This window comes from Sparus aurata, chromosome 23 (assembly GCF_900880675.1).
Source record: "Sparus aurata chromosome 23, fSpaAur1.1, whole genome shotgun sequence".
Lineage (NCBI taxonomy): Eukaryota > Metazoa > Chordata > Actinopteri > Spariformes > Sparidae > Sparus > Sparus aurata.
In genome coordinates, this window is record NC_044209.1 from 8,061,574 (window position 1) to 8,076,903 (window position 15,330).

General features: G+C 45.9%; 1 protein-coding gene across 4 annotated transcripts; it reads right to left on the reverse strand.

The window, feature by feature from the left end:
- Nucleotides 1–1,215: 1,215 nt before the first annotated feature.
- On the reverse strand, nt 1,216–14,263 carry tcf20 (transcription factor 20). 4 transcript variants are annotated; one of them, XM_030407145.1, is made up of 6 exons: nt 13,874–14,263; nt 2,947–11,639; nt 2,584–2,677; nt 2,402–2,465; nt 2,145–2,245; nt 1,216–1,527 (listed from the first exon to the last, which is right to left on the reverse strand). In XM_030407145.1, the coding sequence occupies exons 2-6, from the start codon at nt 10,444–10,446 to the stop codon at nt 1,523–1,525; spliced, it is 7,764 nt and encodes a 2,587-aa protein (XP_030263005.1). In that variant the 5' UTR covers nt 10,447–11,639; nt 13,874–14,263; the 3' UTR covers nt 1,216–1,522. The 4 variants fall into 4 exon arrangements, with proteins under 4 accessions (XP_030263005.1, XP_030263004.1, XP_030263006.1 ...); XM_030407144.1 differs by having other exon boundaries at nt 13,764–14,263; XM_030407146.1 differs by having other exon boundaries at nt 2,416–2,465; nt 13,648–14,263.
- Between the last annotated feature and the right edge of the window lie 1,067 nt (nt 14,264–15,330).

Sequence of the window (15,330 nt, forward strand, 5' to 3'; positions counted from 1 at the left end):
ATTCATATACATATTGACAGGTTTCTAATACAGCATGGTTTTGATAGTGTAACTGTCTTCTTCTCAGCTTGACTTTTTTTTTTTTTTACAAGAATAACAATAAAAAATGATAAAGACAACACCATGTACGACTCACTTTTAAATTTTATGGCAATGCTTCTTTTGAATGGATTTTGCGTCTCCCGATCAAATCGCTGCTGTGTCAGTGAAGGATGAAACCATTCAAAAGTACTTGGTAAGGCTTACTCCCCATTCGCCAGCAAAGTTGGCCAATCACAGCCTTCATATGACACCCTCTCCAAAGATTTCAGTTCCAAAAATGTTCCATCACTGTCCGAGGGACTGACACCTGTCAGTCAAACGTAACCTCCTATGTAGAACACACGCACTCGTGCACCCAGTACACAGTTCCACACCGACAAAACCTCTTCAGTGTCCTTTTCCGTGATCCTTTTTCCACCCTGCAAGATGGCGGACACGCATTAGTCCATAGTGTTATCTCCTCCTCTTACAAGGCTCTGTCCTTCTCTTTGCACATTACGAACATTTGTACTGAAAAATAAGATTGTGTCCATCTGATTTTTCATGAATACTATCTGTACCGTAAAAACCCCAGTGATGAAAAATAAGAACACTTTTCAAAAGGACCAAAATGGAATCAAAGACCCAAATATCGGCATTTTTCAGTTTCTCACACACGCTCACTTTTCATTCATACACGTGACTTTTGAAAGGCAACAGATGTCCGTTCTCCAAGGCAATAATGTCTTTGTGGCAAACTCGACCCTGACATTCCAGACATCACTCTGGCTCCTCCCTCTCCAGGAATGGAAGAAAAAAAATCCAATTTGTTTGTTGACTGAATATAAAGTGAGATACATCCATTTCGTTTTCATGAGTAAATAATGACGAGGATACAAAAGTATAATGAGGACTAAAATAATAATTGTGATCATCCTAATATAAGATAAGATACTACTTGTGAGAGGATACAAATTCTCTCCTTTTCTGGGTTTGACACCCAACTTGCTCCCAATACGCCTCTTCAAGCATTCAAAAGAAAAAAAGAAGTAACTGATGATAACACAAGGTTTAACACTTTCAGGGTGTTGGAGGAAAATCAAAGTAAGCCTAGAGAGGAAGTTTGTTTCTGTTGTTCAGAACAGAAAGTTCCTTTAGTTCCTGCATCGGTCTCGACGTCTCACATTATTCTGCTTCGATCTTTGTAGTATTTTTTTTTTTTTTTTCTTTTTTAGTTTTTTTTCTGTACTTGTAGCTCCATTCCTCTCTGTTGCATGTCCATGTTTTTTTCTTTTTTTTCTGCTTTTAAGTAAAGAGCAATAATTCTCTTAGAAAAAAAAAAAAAAAAGTTTTTTTTTTCATAGTCTTAAATGTAAATAATGCTGATTCCGGTTGAGAAAATTGTACATTCCCTTTTGTTGTTCTCGATCATGGATGCCAGTCCTGTCCTTTCACATTGGGGGCTGCTTCACAAATATTTCTCAGTCTTCTGTTGTCCAAACTAACCTACAAAAGGGAACACAAAAAATAAAGTTACCATCATCACCCAAATCCATGCATTTTGATACAAACAATGATACGCTCTCCAATTTCTTTAATGGACACAACATCAGTAAGAAGTCTGCCAAATATATAAATATATAAATGTTTGTCTGTCCACAACCGAAAGATCTTAAGTTTACTGTCATGGGAGTAAAGAACCAGATAATATTCACATTTAAGGGAATTTTGCCTTTTATTTAATCTTAGAAAATTCTAAAAACACAAAACAAGTGTTAGTGTCCACCTACTGAAGGTCCGTCAATGAGAGTACGGCCTCCCAGCAGATAAATCAGCGTTTCAAAGATGAAAATTGAATTGTGGTGATCGAACTCCTTTTGCTGGTAAGGTTGTTTTTTAAACTTGAGAGAAATGGTTGCAGACCTGTTTTAAATTACATGCTAACTTTCAATCAGCATTGAGACTTTCCATTCTGGCGCACTAGCTCACGCTATGTTCCAATTCCGAGGTTTGAAGGGAAGAAATAACAATAGTTATGACTTTTTTAGATTAACAAATAATATGCTATAAAATGTTATGACCCATGCTGAAAACACAAACAGATACTACAGAGATAAACTTACAGCTCCCAGACTCCTGCGTCTCCTCTTCTTCTCCGTGTCTCTCAGCCTCTCTCCGACTGCTCCAGGTAAACTGATTTGGGTGGCCGGATGCTCTGGGTAAACTGAGTGAAGCAGAAAGGAGGAGAGGTGTGTGAGAGAGAGAGAAGAAAATAGAGGTAACGGGTTAGAGGCAGAGACTGAAAGGATTGAAGTACAACAGTAACTTTCCACCAAATCACAGAAAACAAAATATCCAGAGAGACAGTATGAGAACCAACCTCTCCTTCTTTACCTTGTGCTTCGGACACCGCAGTGAAAAGTTATCTTCATTCAAAGAGCAATCTGGAAGAGGGACGGAAAATATCAGTACTGTGCAGATGCACACAGCCTGTATAGTTACCATTATTTATGCATTGACTCATTTTTTCACTGAGCATCTGTATCTAATGCATCCACTCACCTGCTTCAATAGCGCACAGGTAGTGATAGCGAAGTGTACAGCCTTTACTGTAGCAGCCCAGGGTTGAGCCAACCATCTCACAATATGAGCAGCACTGAGCAAAGACAGACAAGAGTTGTGAAGAAATCAATTCATCTTAAAAATTTACCTGACAGTGAAGAACAGCTAAAGGCCCTGAAAAAATGATTGTAAATATTGTAATATTGTAAAGCATTTCTTATATATTATTCATTACATAAAACATATGGACCACTGATGTGTCTGCTTATCTGTGAACACTGAAATTACCACCAGAAACAACAAGTTATAAACCCGAAATATCCCTAAACAAGACAATACAAAACAAATACAGAGGACACTCACTGTTTCTCTGGCACCATCTAGTGCCTCCTGCAGGCCATACAGCCTCCCATTGACAAGGTACACTCCACTGGTCCACACTATACATCCTTCGTGGACCCACAGCTCCTCTGGGTCCATGGGCATCTGAGGCAGCTGGGCAAGTTGTGCCAAGGGTCCCAGGGAGTCCAAGGCTGGCGGAGGGGGCTGGAAGGGCAGGGACGCTTTACTGTTGGATGGCACCATTCTGGGGGATTCCTCACTTGATTTGTGCCTCCTTTTAAAGCGGGGATGTGAGGTCAGCTTTCTGTGTTGAGGACGTTGTTGAGCTTCGTCTGCCGGCTTCTGCTGCTGTAGCTGATGCAGCTGCTGCTGCTGTTGTTGTTGTTGTTGTTGTTGTTGTTGTTGCTGCTGCTGCAGCTGCTGCAGCTGCTGCTGCTGCTGTTGTTGTTGTTGCTGCTGCAGATGCTGCTGTTGTTGTTGCTGCTGCAGATGCTGCTGTTGTTGTTGCTGCTGCAGATGCTGCTGTTGTTGTTGCTGCTGCAGATGCTGCTGTTGCTGCTGCTGTTGCTGCTGTTGTTGTTGCTGCTGCAGCTGCATCTGCTGCTGCATCTGCTGCTGTTGTTTCCACATCTCTTCATGGTCAATTTCAAGGTCTGGCTCTCTCTTAAGCTCAGGGATAGGTCGGATATCTAGATTCATGTCCCACATTAGAGATGTTGTTTTACTGCTGGTGTGGGAGGAGGAGGAAGAGCAGGCGGTGTTACTGAGCTTGCCAGCCACATGCATCATCATCATTTCCTCTCTGCTGGCAAAGGAGGCAGTTCTGACTGTAGTGGTAAGAGATGTTGGTTTGGAATCTAGGCTGATGGCATAGTTGCTCTCAGTCGGGGGCATGGTAAACTGAGCATCTTGTGTTTGTGTGTCTTGGATGGTGCTCAAAGCATTTGAGTTCATGTCTGAATTTGGTCCGGTTTTGTTTGTGCCTGTGGTTGCTTGACATTGTCTGACCTGGGGCTGGTTCTTGGGAAGCTTTGCAGCATATTCAGCTGGATAGAAAGGCCCATAGAGATCGCCAAGGTGTTTGTAATTTGCCCATTTCTGACACAGGCAGCAAAGCAGGCGGCCAGAGTGATTGGTCTCTGTAATCACAGGGCCTGCAACAACATAGCCAGATGAAGGAAGTGCTTTTCCCGATTGAAGTGTAGTTTCTACCTCGTCGGAGTCCCTTTTCTCTGACTCTCTGTCTCGCCTAGATAACTGGGAGGAAAGAGCTGAGGTCAGGAGGGAATCAATTCCACTCCCGCCTGCTTTCGCTCCAACCGCACTACGCTCTCCTTTCATCTTGTCATCCTCAGCATTTACAATGGTGCACACTGCCCCAATCTCTGGTATTTTGTTTTCCACATGTATGTGTGGAACAAACGGGCCCTTTCTGTTTGGATCTATGAATACTCTATTTGTGCCAAGGCTCCCTCCTGCCCCTAAAGGTATATCTGGGTCATCTTTGGCCACTGATGCTGTTGTAGCTGCTGCCACTGCTGCTGCTCCTCTTCTTCTCCTCCTCTGTCGTCCTCTTGCTTCTAGTGGCTCATCTTCATCTTTCACCCCTCTGCGTCGTCTTCGCGCAGGTTTGACCTCGGTCTCTGGCTGTGGCTGGGTTTCCTCGTTCTCGACATCCACCTTCACTACCTGGGTTAAAATGGGCGGGGAAAGCATGGGAGTGTATTTACTGTCCGTCAGAGGTGGTGCTGCAGGTTCTGGAGGGCTGCTAGCAGTCTGCATTGTTGGTGGGGTTGTGGCAGCAGATGTAGTTGGACCGGGTTGAGCTGGAGGGGCATTGGGCAGAGTTGTGCTCTGAGTCTGAGCAGGGGTCTGGCCCTGTGCCTGTGTTTGGGCTGGATTCTGGGCCCGCTTTTGTTTATTCACGCTCCCTACGGGCCTGCCCTTCTTCTTGCCAGATGGGAAATAGCCTTTAGGCACTACACTGTCTAGTTGCTTAGAATCTTGTGGCGACAGACTTGACCTACTAGAAGACATCTGATGTCTGTTCAGCATGTGTCCTTGAGCCTGGCTGTGGTGGGGTGGGGTGGTTCCATAGTAGTCACTGCCAGGATAATCGTCAAACCCAATGCCAGATTCTTGAAGTTTCTGTCGAAGAAGATTAGCAGCAGACTGCTCTCCTCTTCTTGTCTCGAGTTGCTGGTAAGTGTTGGTGAAATGTTGGATGTCAGATAGGGCAGATGAGGATGGAGGTGGGGAACCCTGGACTGGGCGAGGGAGAGGCGGAGGAGGGGGTAAAGGTCCGAGCAAAGCGAAATCCTCCTTGTCTCCGGATGCTGATGCCACAGCGGCTCCTAATCCAAAGTCAAAGTCCTGCTGTTTCAGGGCTTGGGACGTCTGATGAGGATCCAATGGGTAGGCAGATGGAGGTAAGGGCCCCGTCTCATCAACTCCTCTGAAGGGAATCATGTCGTTTAATGAGTGAGTTTCATCCATGTAACTATCATCTCCTCCTGTGACCCTGGGGAAATGTGCTAAGTCTTGGTCCTGTGAATCATTAAATGGTGGTATTTCTGAGTGAGAGAAGCCTGAGTAATGATTTGAGTCATCATCAGCATGGCCTGCTGGCTTTTTAATATTTGGGGTGATTTTCTGCACTATTGCCTCCAGTTTCAAACCCCTTCCTTTCCTGGGAGGCAAAACCTTGGTATTACCAGTTGATGGAGATAGAGGCTGTGAAAAGGTATTCTCTCCGAGCAAAGGGGACGAGAGCCTGGGACATGGGATATCTGAACTGGATGAGTCATCTTCATTGTGATGGCTAGACTCAGAGTGAGCCCCAGGGGAGTGATGTGAATTAATGGCAGCCCTCTGCTGGGACACATCCTGGAGCTGCCTTTTGGCGGGAATAGGAGAGATAAAAGAACGAACTCTCCTTCGCAACATTAGTGGATTTGTGTCTCCAGAACCCCCAACTTTAGTCGGACGCGGCACCTGTGGCTGAGTAGAGTTCATGTCAGCAGAGGGCTTAGCTGAGCTGGCTGGAAGCGGTGGGCAGGGCTGTTTGGCTTCCTCTGTTGCTCCTCTGGAGACCTCAGGTTCAGCAGTGTTTTGGCCGTGAATCATTTGTGGAGGAACATGGCCGTGGGAGGCTACGGGAGCAGGAGGAGGGGGAGGAGGAGGAGGAGGAGGAGGCGGGGGAGGCGGTTGTGTTCTGAAGTAGGGGTCTCCCTCTATCATTCTAGCACCTTCTCGTGCAGAGTGCGTTGACTCCCACATTTTCAAATCAAAGTAAGCGCTCTGATGATGGAGTAAAGATTTGGTTGTATGTTGTTCACCAGGCATGTCAGTTGGGGAAATCACCCTCTGTCTCTGATCTGACTGGCTGACCTTATGTCTTCCTGGAGAGGAACCAGGTTGCATCATCATCTCCTTTGATGGCCTGTTCATCGCTTTAACCCAGTCACTCATGTCATGGGGGTGATGAGGGGGGCCACGAGAGTGAGGATACATTTGAAGCTTATTTGTCGAAGGAGTCTGGGGAGATAAATTGTGGTATGGGTGGTGGGAGGGGAAAAGGGGATTACTCCGTGGTATCATATTCCCTTCTCTTGTTTCTCCATATCGATATCCAGGAAAACTACTGCCACTGCCTGTTGACAAATCAACACCGTGAAGATAGGACTGATGCCTTGAAGGTGAAGATAAAGGATTAGTGCTCATAGGATGAGAAGGCAAGGGTGTAATATCCACACCACCTCGCCTATAGGGGTCAGCATTCATTACAACAGAAGAGTGAACAGACTTGGAATGATACTCCATATCAGCTTCATTAGCTCCACCACTGCCATGATGATCAGTTTGTAAATGTGCAGCATCTAGTCCAGCCTCTTTTGATGCCGTTTCCAGTTTCACCATTTGTTTCTCTCCTGTATCCTTTTTACTCAGATCATTGGCTGCTGCTGGAGAGGAAAATGGCTGTTGAATCACAGAGGCTCCACTCTGACTTTTCTCCCGCTCTCTCTCTCTGTCACTTTCTCTGTCCCTCTCTGGTGTGCTGCGACGGTTTGGAGAAACATCACAGATGACAGAGCGCCTCTCTGATGGGGCTAATATGGAGCCTGATGATTTTTGAGACTCAGTTTGACCAACACTGCCTGTTAGTGGCTCTGGCTCTTGCAAAAGGAGCTCCTGCACAGCAGAGGATGGGGTGGACACATTAGATAACGTTTTTCTCTGTGGTAAAGAATAGTCAGCTAAGTTTATGTGTTTTGGTGGGGGTTGCTGAGACTCTGTCGGCTGTGGTAAATGACTCTGGAATACACCCATTTCAGTTTTTTCAGCATTTTGTAACATCTTAGCATTTGACACTTCTGACTTCACTGAGGACAGAGGATCCGTGGTAAACTCAGGCTCACCTCCATGTCTCTGGTTTGGATGTGGGGGCTTTCCAGAGCTACCCATTTGGGCAGAAAGAGCCGAAGTCTCAGTGATTCCACTTTGCACCCTCATACTTTCAGTCATGCTGTATGGGGTTCTGGTTTGAAACTGTTGAACATGGAGATGGGCAGGAAATGCCTGTTCTGGTCGGCCATAGCGCTTATCTAAATTGTAACCTTGAAGTACCTCTTGCAAAAGGCTCGGATATTGCTGCATTTGTGAATTATCCTCATGACCTTTAGCCCCTGCTCCTTGCCCTCTCCTCGCCAAAGCCTCTGCTGCAGAACCAGCCTCTTTTGGATGCACAGAGCCATAACCAGTTTGTACTTGTTGGTACCCCAAGTATCTGGAATTTGGTTCCATTACACCAGCTGGGCCGGCCCTCCCCCTGTTTTTCATTGACAAATCTGAGCCATATGTTGATTCTGGGTGGCCATATTTCTGTGGTCCAGACTGGGGAGGATTTTGAGGACGTCCGAAATTTGATTTCTGGTGAAGGGAGGAATATATACTCAGATCTACACCTTCCTCCCCATTATGACTGCTTGACTCTCTTAAGTAAGAGTGCGAATGCTTCTCATCGATACAGTTGTCTTGGGAATGCTTGCTTTTTTCAGTGTGACTTCCCTCAGACCGTGCTGAAACAATCACACCAACATTGCTGGCACTCTGCTGCTCCTCAGATGTGTGCTTTTCTTCCCTCTCATTATTGTGTAATCTGGATGCAGTGTGCAACCTGTTTTCTTTGTCCTGACCATTTTGGGTATTGACTTCTCCGTCTCGTTGCATTTGGATGCTGCCCTTCTCTGTTTTCTCAACTGTGCCTTCATTTTCTTTTTTGATGACTTCTTTTTTAATTTCTATAGTCTTCTTATGGCCACCTCTGTGGTCACTATATGTTAAACTGGGCTCTGAGACACAATTTGGCTGTGGAGGATTACCGGAGGAGGTGGATGAGGAAACTGGGGGCATTGAATGTGAAGTTGGGCCAGCCTCTGACGGCTGACATCCAAAAGGTGGAGATGATGATGAAGAGAGAACATGAGATTCACTTGCTTTCATTTCAGAACCAACTGTCTCTTTTGACGGTGTTTCAGAGGTGACAGTTTTAACATGTGACGCTTGTCCAGTCTGTGTTGGAGTCTGAGACAGAGGTTGATAGCCAGTTGTTTCAGATCCACTGCTTGCACCGCTCATCTGCCTCACTCTCCCATGATCCCCCTCAGAAAACTGCTCCTCACGCTCCACCTTGGTCCCAGATGAGCCTCCAACTGACATCAAATCTTCATCAGCACCAGCATCCAAGTTTGCTCCCTCGCAAATTCCCACTGCACTTCCATCTTTTACTGTACTAGTACTTGAGGCTGCACTTGCATTTCGACTCCTCTGCTGTGATGGGGGCACGCCGTGTGTTGCTTGCTGCATCTGCCCCACTTCTTTCCCCTTCTTCTGTGAAAGCACTGTGTCGGTGAGGAGCATATGCTGGACTGTGTTTGGTAAATTGGCTACTTGTGAGCTCAAGGCATTTAGACTATTGAGGCCAGAATCCTGTATTTTGTCCTGTGGAGAAGATGAATAAACAGAGGAGCCTTCCTCTCGAGATCCAATTCCTGTGACTAGACCCAGTTTGTTGCGACCTGTTGGAGGGAGACTGCTCCCTCCAATTGCACTCATATTGTGAGCTTTATGACTGCCGCTGCTACCACAACTACTAATGCTGCTATTTGAGTTGGGTGTGGGGCTCAACTGAGGCATGGTCTGCAATAACCTACCCTGACCATGGCTGCTACGGGGGTTTGATGTAGGAGGATGTGAAGGACCATGACCTGAGGGGTTTCCATGTGCCTCCGAGACACCCATCAAAGGGGAAGGAGAGGAGCTACAACTGGGGGAGTGCACTGCAGAGGCAGCTGGGGAGGGATTGGATATCGGGCTAAAGTTTTGGTTAATTTGAGTTTGTTGAGCATTGGGATGCATTGGTGATTTGGCTATTTCTTGAGATGCTGCTTGAGGTATACTGGGATTGGAGGCTTGGTGATGTTTAGCATATACGGAGCCTGGGGACGGGCCCTGGTGCTGCATCTTGAGAGAGTTGTCATAAACTACTCCTAAATTGTGCTGTGAGTTGCGATGCTGTAGTGTGGCTTGCTTGTGAAGCGAATGTGTCTGTGGAGAGTAACCAGGATAATTTGAAGCATGGTAACTCTGTTGAACATTCTCCATTGGCCCCACATTGTTAGCAGCAACTGAACTGGAGACTGAGTTTGAACTGGAGTTGACACTGGGAGAACTGTTGACTTTGGGATCGAACCCAGCGCTAGCAGCCCCGTCGAGATATCTCTGCGGAGGGGGGCTGTACATTCCTGATGACCCTGTGGATGCTCCACCCTGCGGGGAGTAGTGTGGGTACTGAGGGGTCATTCTGTGCCCGGAGTGTGGATAGCTCCTATGCTGCTGTCCGTGGTGGACAGCTGGGAAGGTTTGCCCATGCTGGCGGTGCTGCATTTGAGAACCTGGCACTGACTGCATTGCAGGGTTCTGACTCAAATTGTACTGATGAGAAGGAGAGAACGCTCCAGCACCAGCACTTCCAGCTGAACCAGCACTGGATCCATAGTCTACTGGGTATGGTGACATCAGGCCAGATGATGGTGCAGAGCCAGATCCAGAATGCCGGTACTGGTGAGGTATATGTCCATCAATATTAGGGTACCCAAAGCCTGCGCCATAGCCCATGCCCCCTCTTCTGTGCCGGTCCTTTCCGCCCATTGAAAAATAATAATCCATGACGTCCTTCCTGTAAGGGTTGCTAGTGTTGCCACTGTGAATGTTACCCTGTGTTGGCGGTGGCTCCACAGCGCCTCTGTTTCTAGCACTGTAAGCAAGCATGTGGCTGGCTTGAGTGGGGTGGTGATGGCCTCTGTGCAGGCTCTGCTGTTGCATCCCTGCGTAATCATCTGTCATCCTTGGGGAGATCTGAGGATCTGCTGGCTGAGTTGGATAGGGAGGTCCTCCTCCACCCCTCCCACTGAACCCCGGGGGGAGAGAGGGGGGAGCTGGAGTGTTTGAAAAATTCTGCATTGTTTTTCCAAGTTTGGATTAAAAACGGAAATATCTGTCAGCGTCTATACCAGGGAATGCTTCTGATCAAAAACTGGAAGGCTTACGGCAGTAACCATAAATGACAAAGAGAGAGTCTATGGCCTGGCAGTAAAACAAGGAAATGCTTTCGAAGTCCACCAAAGAGTTCAAGCTGAGAAATATATATCACAGATGTTATAATCACTTTTTTGTAGCAGAAAGTGGGCAGGGAGATTGAACAATGATTTTGTCAGTATATGAGAAGGCAAAATGGTGAAAATCGTCAACGGGGTGATAGTATGGTTGTTAATGGTTTAAAAAAACTGAATTTTTAAAAAGAAATGTAGTGAAGCAGGTTTCTACCGCAAAAAAAAAAGTGTGCAGTCTTTTCCATGAAGCAGTTTGGCACTGAGCAGGCAATGATATCATGGATGTCCGACGCACCAACATGTGAGATGTTCAAATGTCTTTACATGTACACGCTCCGCTTTAATCACAGTTCAAGCAACCAGAGCTGTGTTAGAATTTAATCATGCCGTGATCCGATAGCGTCTTGTGCAAAAAAAAAAGAAGAAGAAAAAAAACAACAAAAAAAATCTCAATAAAACCATTGAGAACGCGTTGCGTTGCAGCAATCCTTCAGTCTGTCAACACGCGTAAGCTCACGGGGACCTGACTCACACCTGTATGAGAGGAAAACTGCGGTCACTTGAATCAAGAGGTCTGAATACAGACCCTCACTAAACACCCCCAGAGGCAAACAATCCATTGATATTCTCATCAGCTCTTGGATACAGAGTGTAATACTTTTGGAGATTTCTTGGTCATTCCCTTGCAAATACTGTTTTCTTTCTTTCTTTTTTTTTCTTTTTTAGTTTTTTGCAACTGCATGCATTCCTTTGCACTGTAGAAGTCTTTGGTCCCTATTTAGTAATTGTTCTTTCCTTTGTGTTCAGTCTCTTCTCGGTGCTCTCCAGTTTCTTCAGCATGTAGCTGTCTTACCTTTGTGTTTTTCTGTCAACCATCATTTAATTCTACCTAGTTCCATGGCAACAATTTTCCAAAGGAGGGTAATCCATTTATTCCACTTCAAGTTCAGTCAATTCAGGCTCTTGCTTCCTGTTTCTCTTCAGTATTTCCGTACAGATAAGTTCATTTTTTGGGAGAGCTGCTGACCAGAAGCCGTCACAACTCTGCAAATACAAAAGAAGAAGAAAACGTTAGCATTCAGAAATGAAAAGGTGACATTTGTTTACCACACCCTGTGCCTAAGCTCTGTTGTAATTAATTAACCAATTATAAAAGAGACACGCACTGTGGTCCCACAAAAATATTAAAGCCTGTTTGGCCCAGTTTCAACAATTCGGTGGAAAATGGCAAATCATTTACCAAAGAAACTAGAACAAAAACTTGAATTAAATATGAGGTTTTGAGGCTTTGTTTAGGCATTCTAGAATCATATTTTTCAGATTCGATTAGCATTCCCCATAACGGTATTTAGTTTTACTGGCCCATCGCAACAATCAAACAGGTCCGTCACAAATGAGACATCAAACCACAAATAAAGTTAACATCACTTCCATGTTGCATACACTATTCATTCAACTCCTTACTTCACTGCTTTAAAGGCTTGCTGGCCTGACATCAACACTCCTCTTCTAATATGCACTGAGAGTACAGCCTTTACTGTGGTAAGACCTTTTACAGTACATGCCGAAGCTGTCTCTTTTGACGGATAACAAACAGGGAGGAAAGTGGGTTAGCGGCACCATGCAATTAAGGTGACAATGCAACATGGACAAGGTCACAAAAACACTCCTTCGCATGTACACAAACAACTTCGTGGAGCATAGAAGGGAAGCGGTCCATCTCTGACCCCTTCGCACCGAACCCTTAAGACCATTAACTTTACCGTACTTGACTTGTTTTAATGGGCTTTAATTATCGTGGGTGATAATTAAAGGCGTGACGCCACCTTTATGGGGTCAGCGCCCACGGCCGCCATGTGTGACACAAGCCTTCCATCGTCTGCGCTGTAAAATGGGTAATGGCCCCAACACAACTTTGGGTTTGTTGTTGCAGTGTGGAGCCTCACAATAACAAGTCATTACTGTTAGTAAGCTGTGTTATTTGTCTGTCCTGTCTTATCATTAGTGTGGTTTTCACTCGTGTAACATATTGTTATTAACCACAGAGAGCATGTGCAGCTGACTGAGGAAAGGGGGGGGGGAGAAACTGGACCAGAAGGTGTACCAAACAAACATACCTTTCAAATCTAATCTAAACACACTGCATGCAGGGCTCTGGTATAATGTCACATCCAAGAGCCAGAGCTGAGTAGGTGATGCTCTGTAATACTGGTAAAGTTAGAAGGACACTATTGATCCCTTATCCGTCTATGAGCCCATATCTTGATTACTAATTAATCACAGCAGCTCACTGTGCACGACCGGGCAGCAGCATTCACAGATCACACACAACAGCGCAGCATTAACACAAACTGGCTCAGTGCAGTCTGTCAGCGACTCAATCAATCGCATAGCTGCCTAATTGATACGAGCAAACGCAATGGTCTTTGCAGATAATTATCAAACGGCAGCTGCGTTGTATTTTGATGCTTTGTCGTCTACGGCTTGTCATCAGCACAACACTGGCTTTTGTAACATAGCCTTTTGTGGCTAACTACATTAGCCAACAGCAAGGTATACGCATTACAATTAGCCTTGGAGTGCTGCCTCTTTTGAGTATGGTTAGCGTTAGCTTAAAATGCCCCCCACACACTGCAAATTAAATATGCGAGCTAGCCGCATATGTTGGGAGCTAGCTAGGCTACAAACCAGTAGTTAGCATCGTAGCAGGCTAGCTAATTTGCGTTTATTACATTATTAGGAGCATTCGGGGACGTGCAGGGAACGATAGTGATAGCAGGCTAAAGGCACGGGGCAGCCCAGCAGCATTTAGCTACAAAAGAGAGGTGATTAGGTGCAGATGTTTCCCCCCCCTCACATATTCAGTGGGGCTCTGAGTAAATGGGTTAGCTAGCATAAATAACGTATGCTGGCAAGAGACATGGTGTGGGTACTGCATCAGAAAATTATCATCACGCAGCCTGACATTTGCCTTGAATAAACACAGCTAACGTTTGCCAGGGAGAGGCAAGTCAGTCAGAGACGGGCTAGCTAACACAGTCTGAATGCATACCTGAAAACGTAGCAATACAAGGCCCCTCGAAGACTGAAAGGCTGTTTTGTGACAATCCCGCTGCTGTGGCAGGAAACCCCAGTCTAGAGTCGACCGCTCCGCCGCTTTTCCCTCACCCTTTTGAGTCCAGACAACCCCGACCAGCGGCGGCGAAGTCGGGGGGCCCGTCACGACACTCAGATCCCGGGCCTTTCTTCCGATTTCCCCTTTTTTCTTTTGTCCTCACCTCCAAAAATGATGAGAGCAGAGCACAATCGGGGTGCCTGTAGGTCCCGTAACCAGTGAGGTCCATACACCCCCGCCCCCTCCCCTCTTGTTCCCTCGCCTCTCTCTCCCTCTTTCACACACCGCTGAGGTGATTCCACCTATCTCGAACTAAAATTAAACACACTGCCATCTCACAAGCCTCCACTAACACACGAAAGATCTCGAGCGTCAGTTTCCGTCACTAAATTGCATTTGCATGCCTTCATCAGTAGCTCGACCTATTCGCTTTCCTGTTAGACTACTGTTTTTTTTCTTCTTCTTCTTGCAACAGAAAGACCGCCTTGAAAATGCATACACACTCATATTCCTGCACCCCCTCCCTCATCTCTCTCCATCACATCCCTCCAACTCCCCTCCCTCTCTCCAGCTTTTGCTATTTCACTGATTTTCACCTATTTCTACCATCGAACCTCAGATCATAGTGGCAGTGCAGATGCAGTTTCTTTCTTTTTTTTTTTTTTTTTGCATGTGTGGACTTGGCGTTTTATTACAGCTCCTTTGTTCTCATTTCATCTCATGTGAAAATGAATCAGGGCAGCCTAATGAAGGCACCAGGGTACAAAGGCAGTATGGAGAGGAGACAGGGATGAGTGGAATGGAGTGTTATGTCTGAGATGAATAAGTCAATAACAGATAAAAAGACAATTTGTGAGCAAATGGGTCCGGCTGCATTAGAGAGGGAGATTGCGGTGCCGTGGATGAAGCTTGTTAAGTTTATTGTGGTCCCCTGGATGCTGAGACGCAACCCCCGATGCACGCGCCACAGCCACATTGTGTTTTATTCACAAAGAAAAGCCACTTAAATCATTACCATGATATCCAGCCATTGGTTTGTGTTTGACACGATACACTCTGAGCGTCACCGTGGCCGGAACGACAATGGAGGTGCCACAAACAGAATCCTTTTCCCATTAAATTTATTGTCTCTGCCTGAGCTTATCTGCTCTCGCACAGGGCCAGTGAGTGCAGTGCAGACCCACTCACACTCTCCTACCATCATAATGATGTGCCCTATGCCCCCATCCATGGTGCTGCACTTTTAATGTACTGCTGTGTGTCATACGTGCACACGCTTCCACACACACAAGCACATTCACCACGACACACACACACAAAGGCATCAACACAGGCACATACAAAGACACACGCGCAATAAAACAAAACAAAAAAATCCAGCCTGAAACGCACAAACGCGCACACGCACCTGAATGCAGTCACTCACTTAACCTGCCAATCGTAAGAGTAAAATCTCTCCCAGTTTCTAAACAACAGTTCAATACATTTCATTCCCATTGCAGATACACGTCTATTTCTATCATAGTTGCCATAGCAACTGCATCACAGAGCCTTAACTGTGGATAATTTTCAGGCTACGTATCTACACTTGCTTTTTCACATGTGCAATTTCATGCGGAC

What these genes read in the sequence shown, in the direction of transcription:
- tcf20 (XM_030407145.1), bottom strand. Translation starts at nt 10,446, where the DNA reads ATGCAGAATTTTTCAAACACTCCAGCTCCCCCCTCTCTCCCCCCGGGG. An exon ending in TAGATGGTGCCAGAGAAACA is followed by an intron (nt 2,678 to 2,946) that starts GTGAGTGTCCTC and finishes GTCTTTGCTCAG; the next exon opens with TGCTGCTCATATTGTGAGAT. An exon ending in CACAAGGTAAAGAAGGAGAG is followed by an intron (nt 2,246 to 2,401) that starts GTTGGTTCTCAT and finishes TGCTTCACTCAG; the next exon opens with TTTACCCAGAGCATCCGGCC.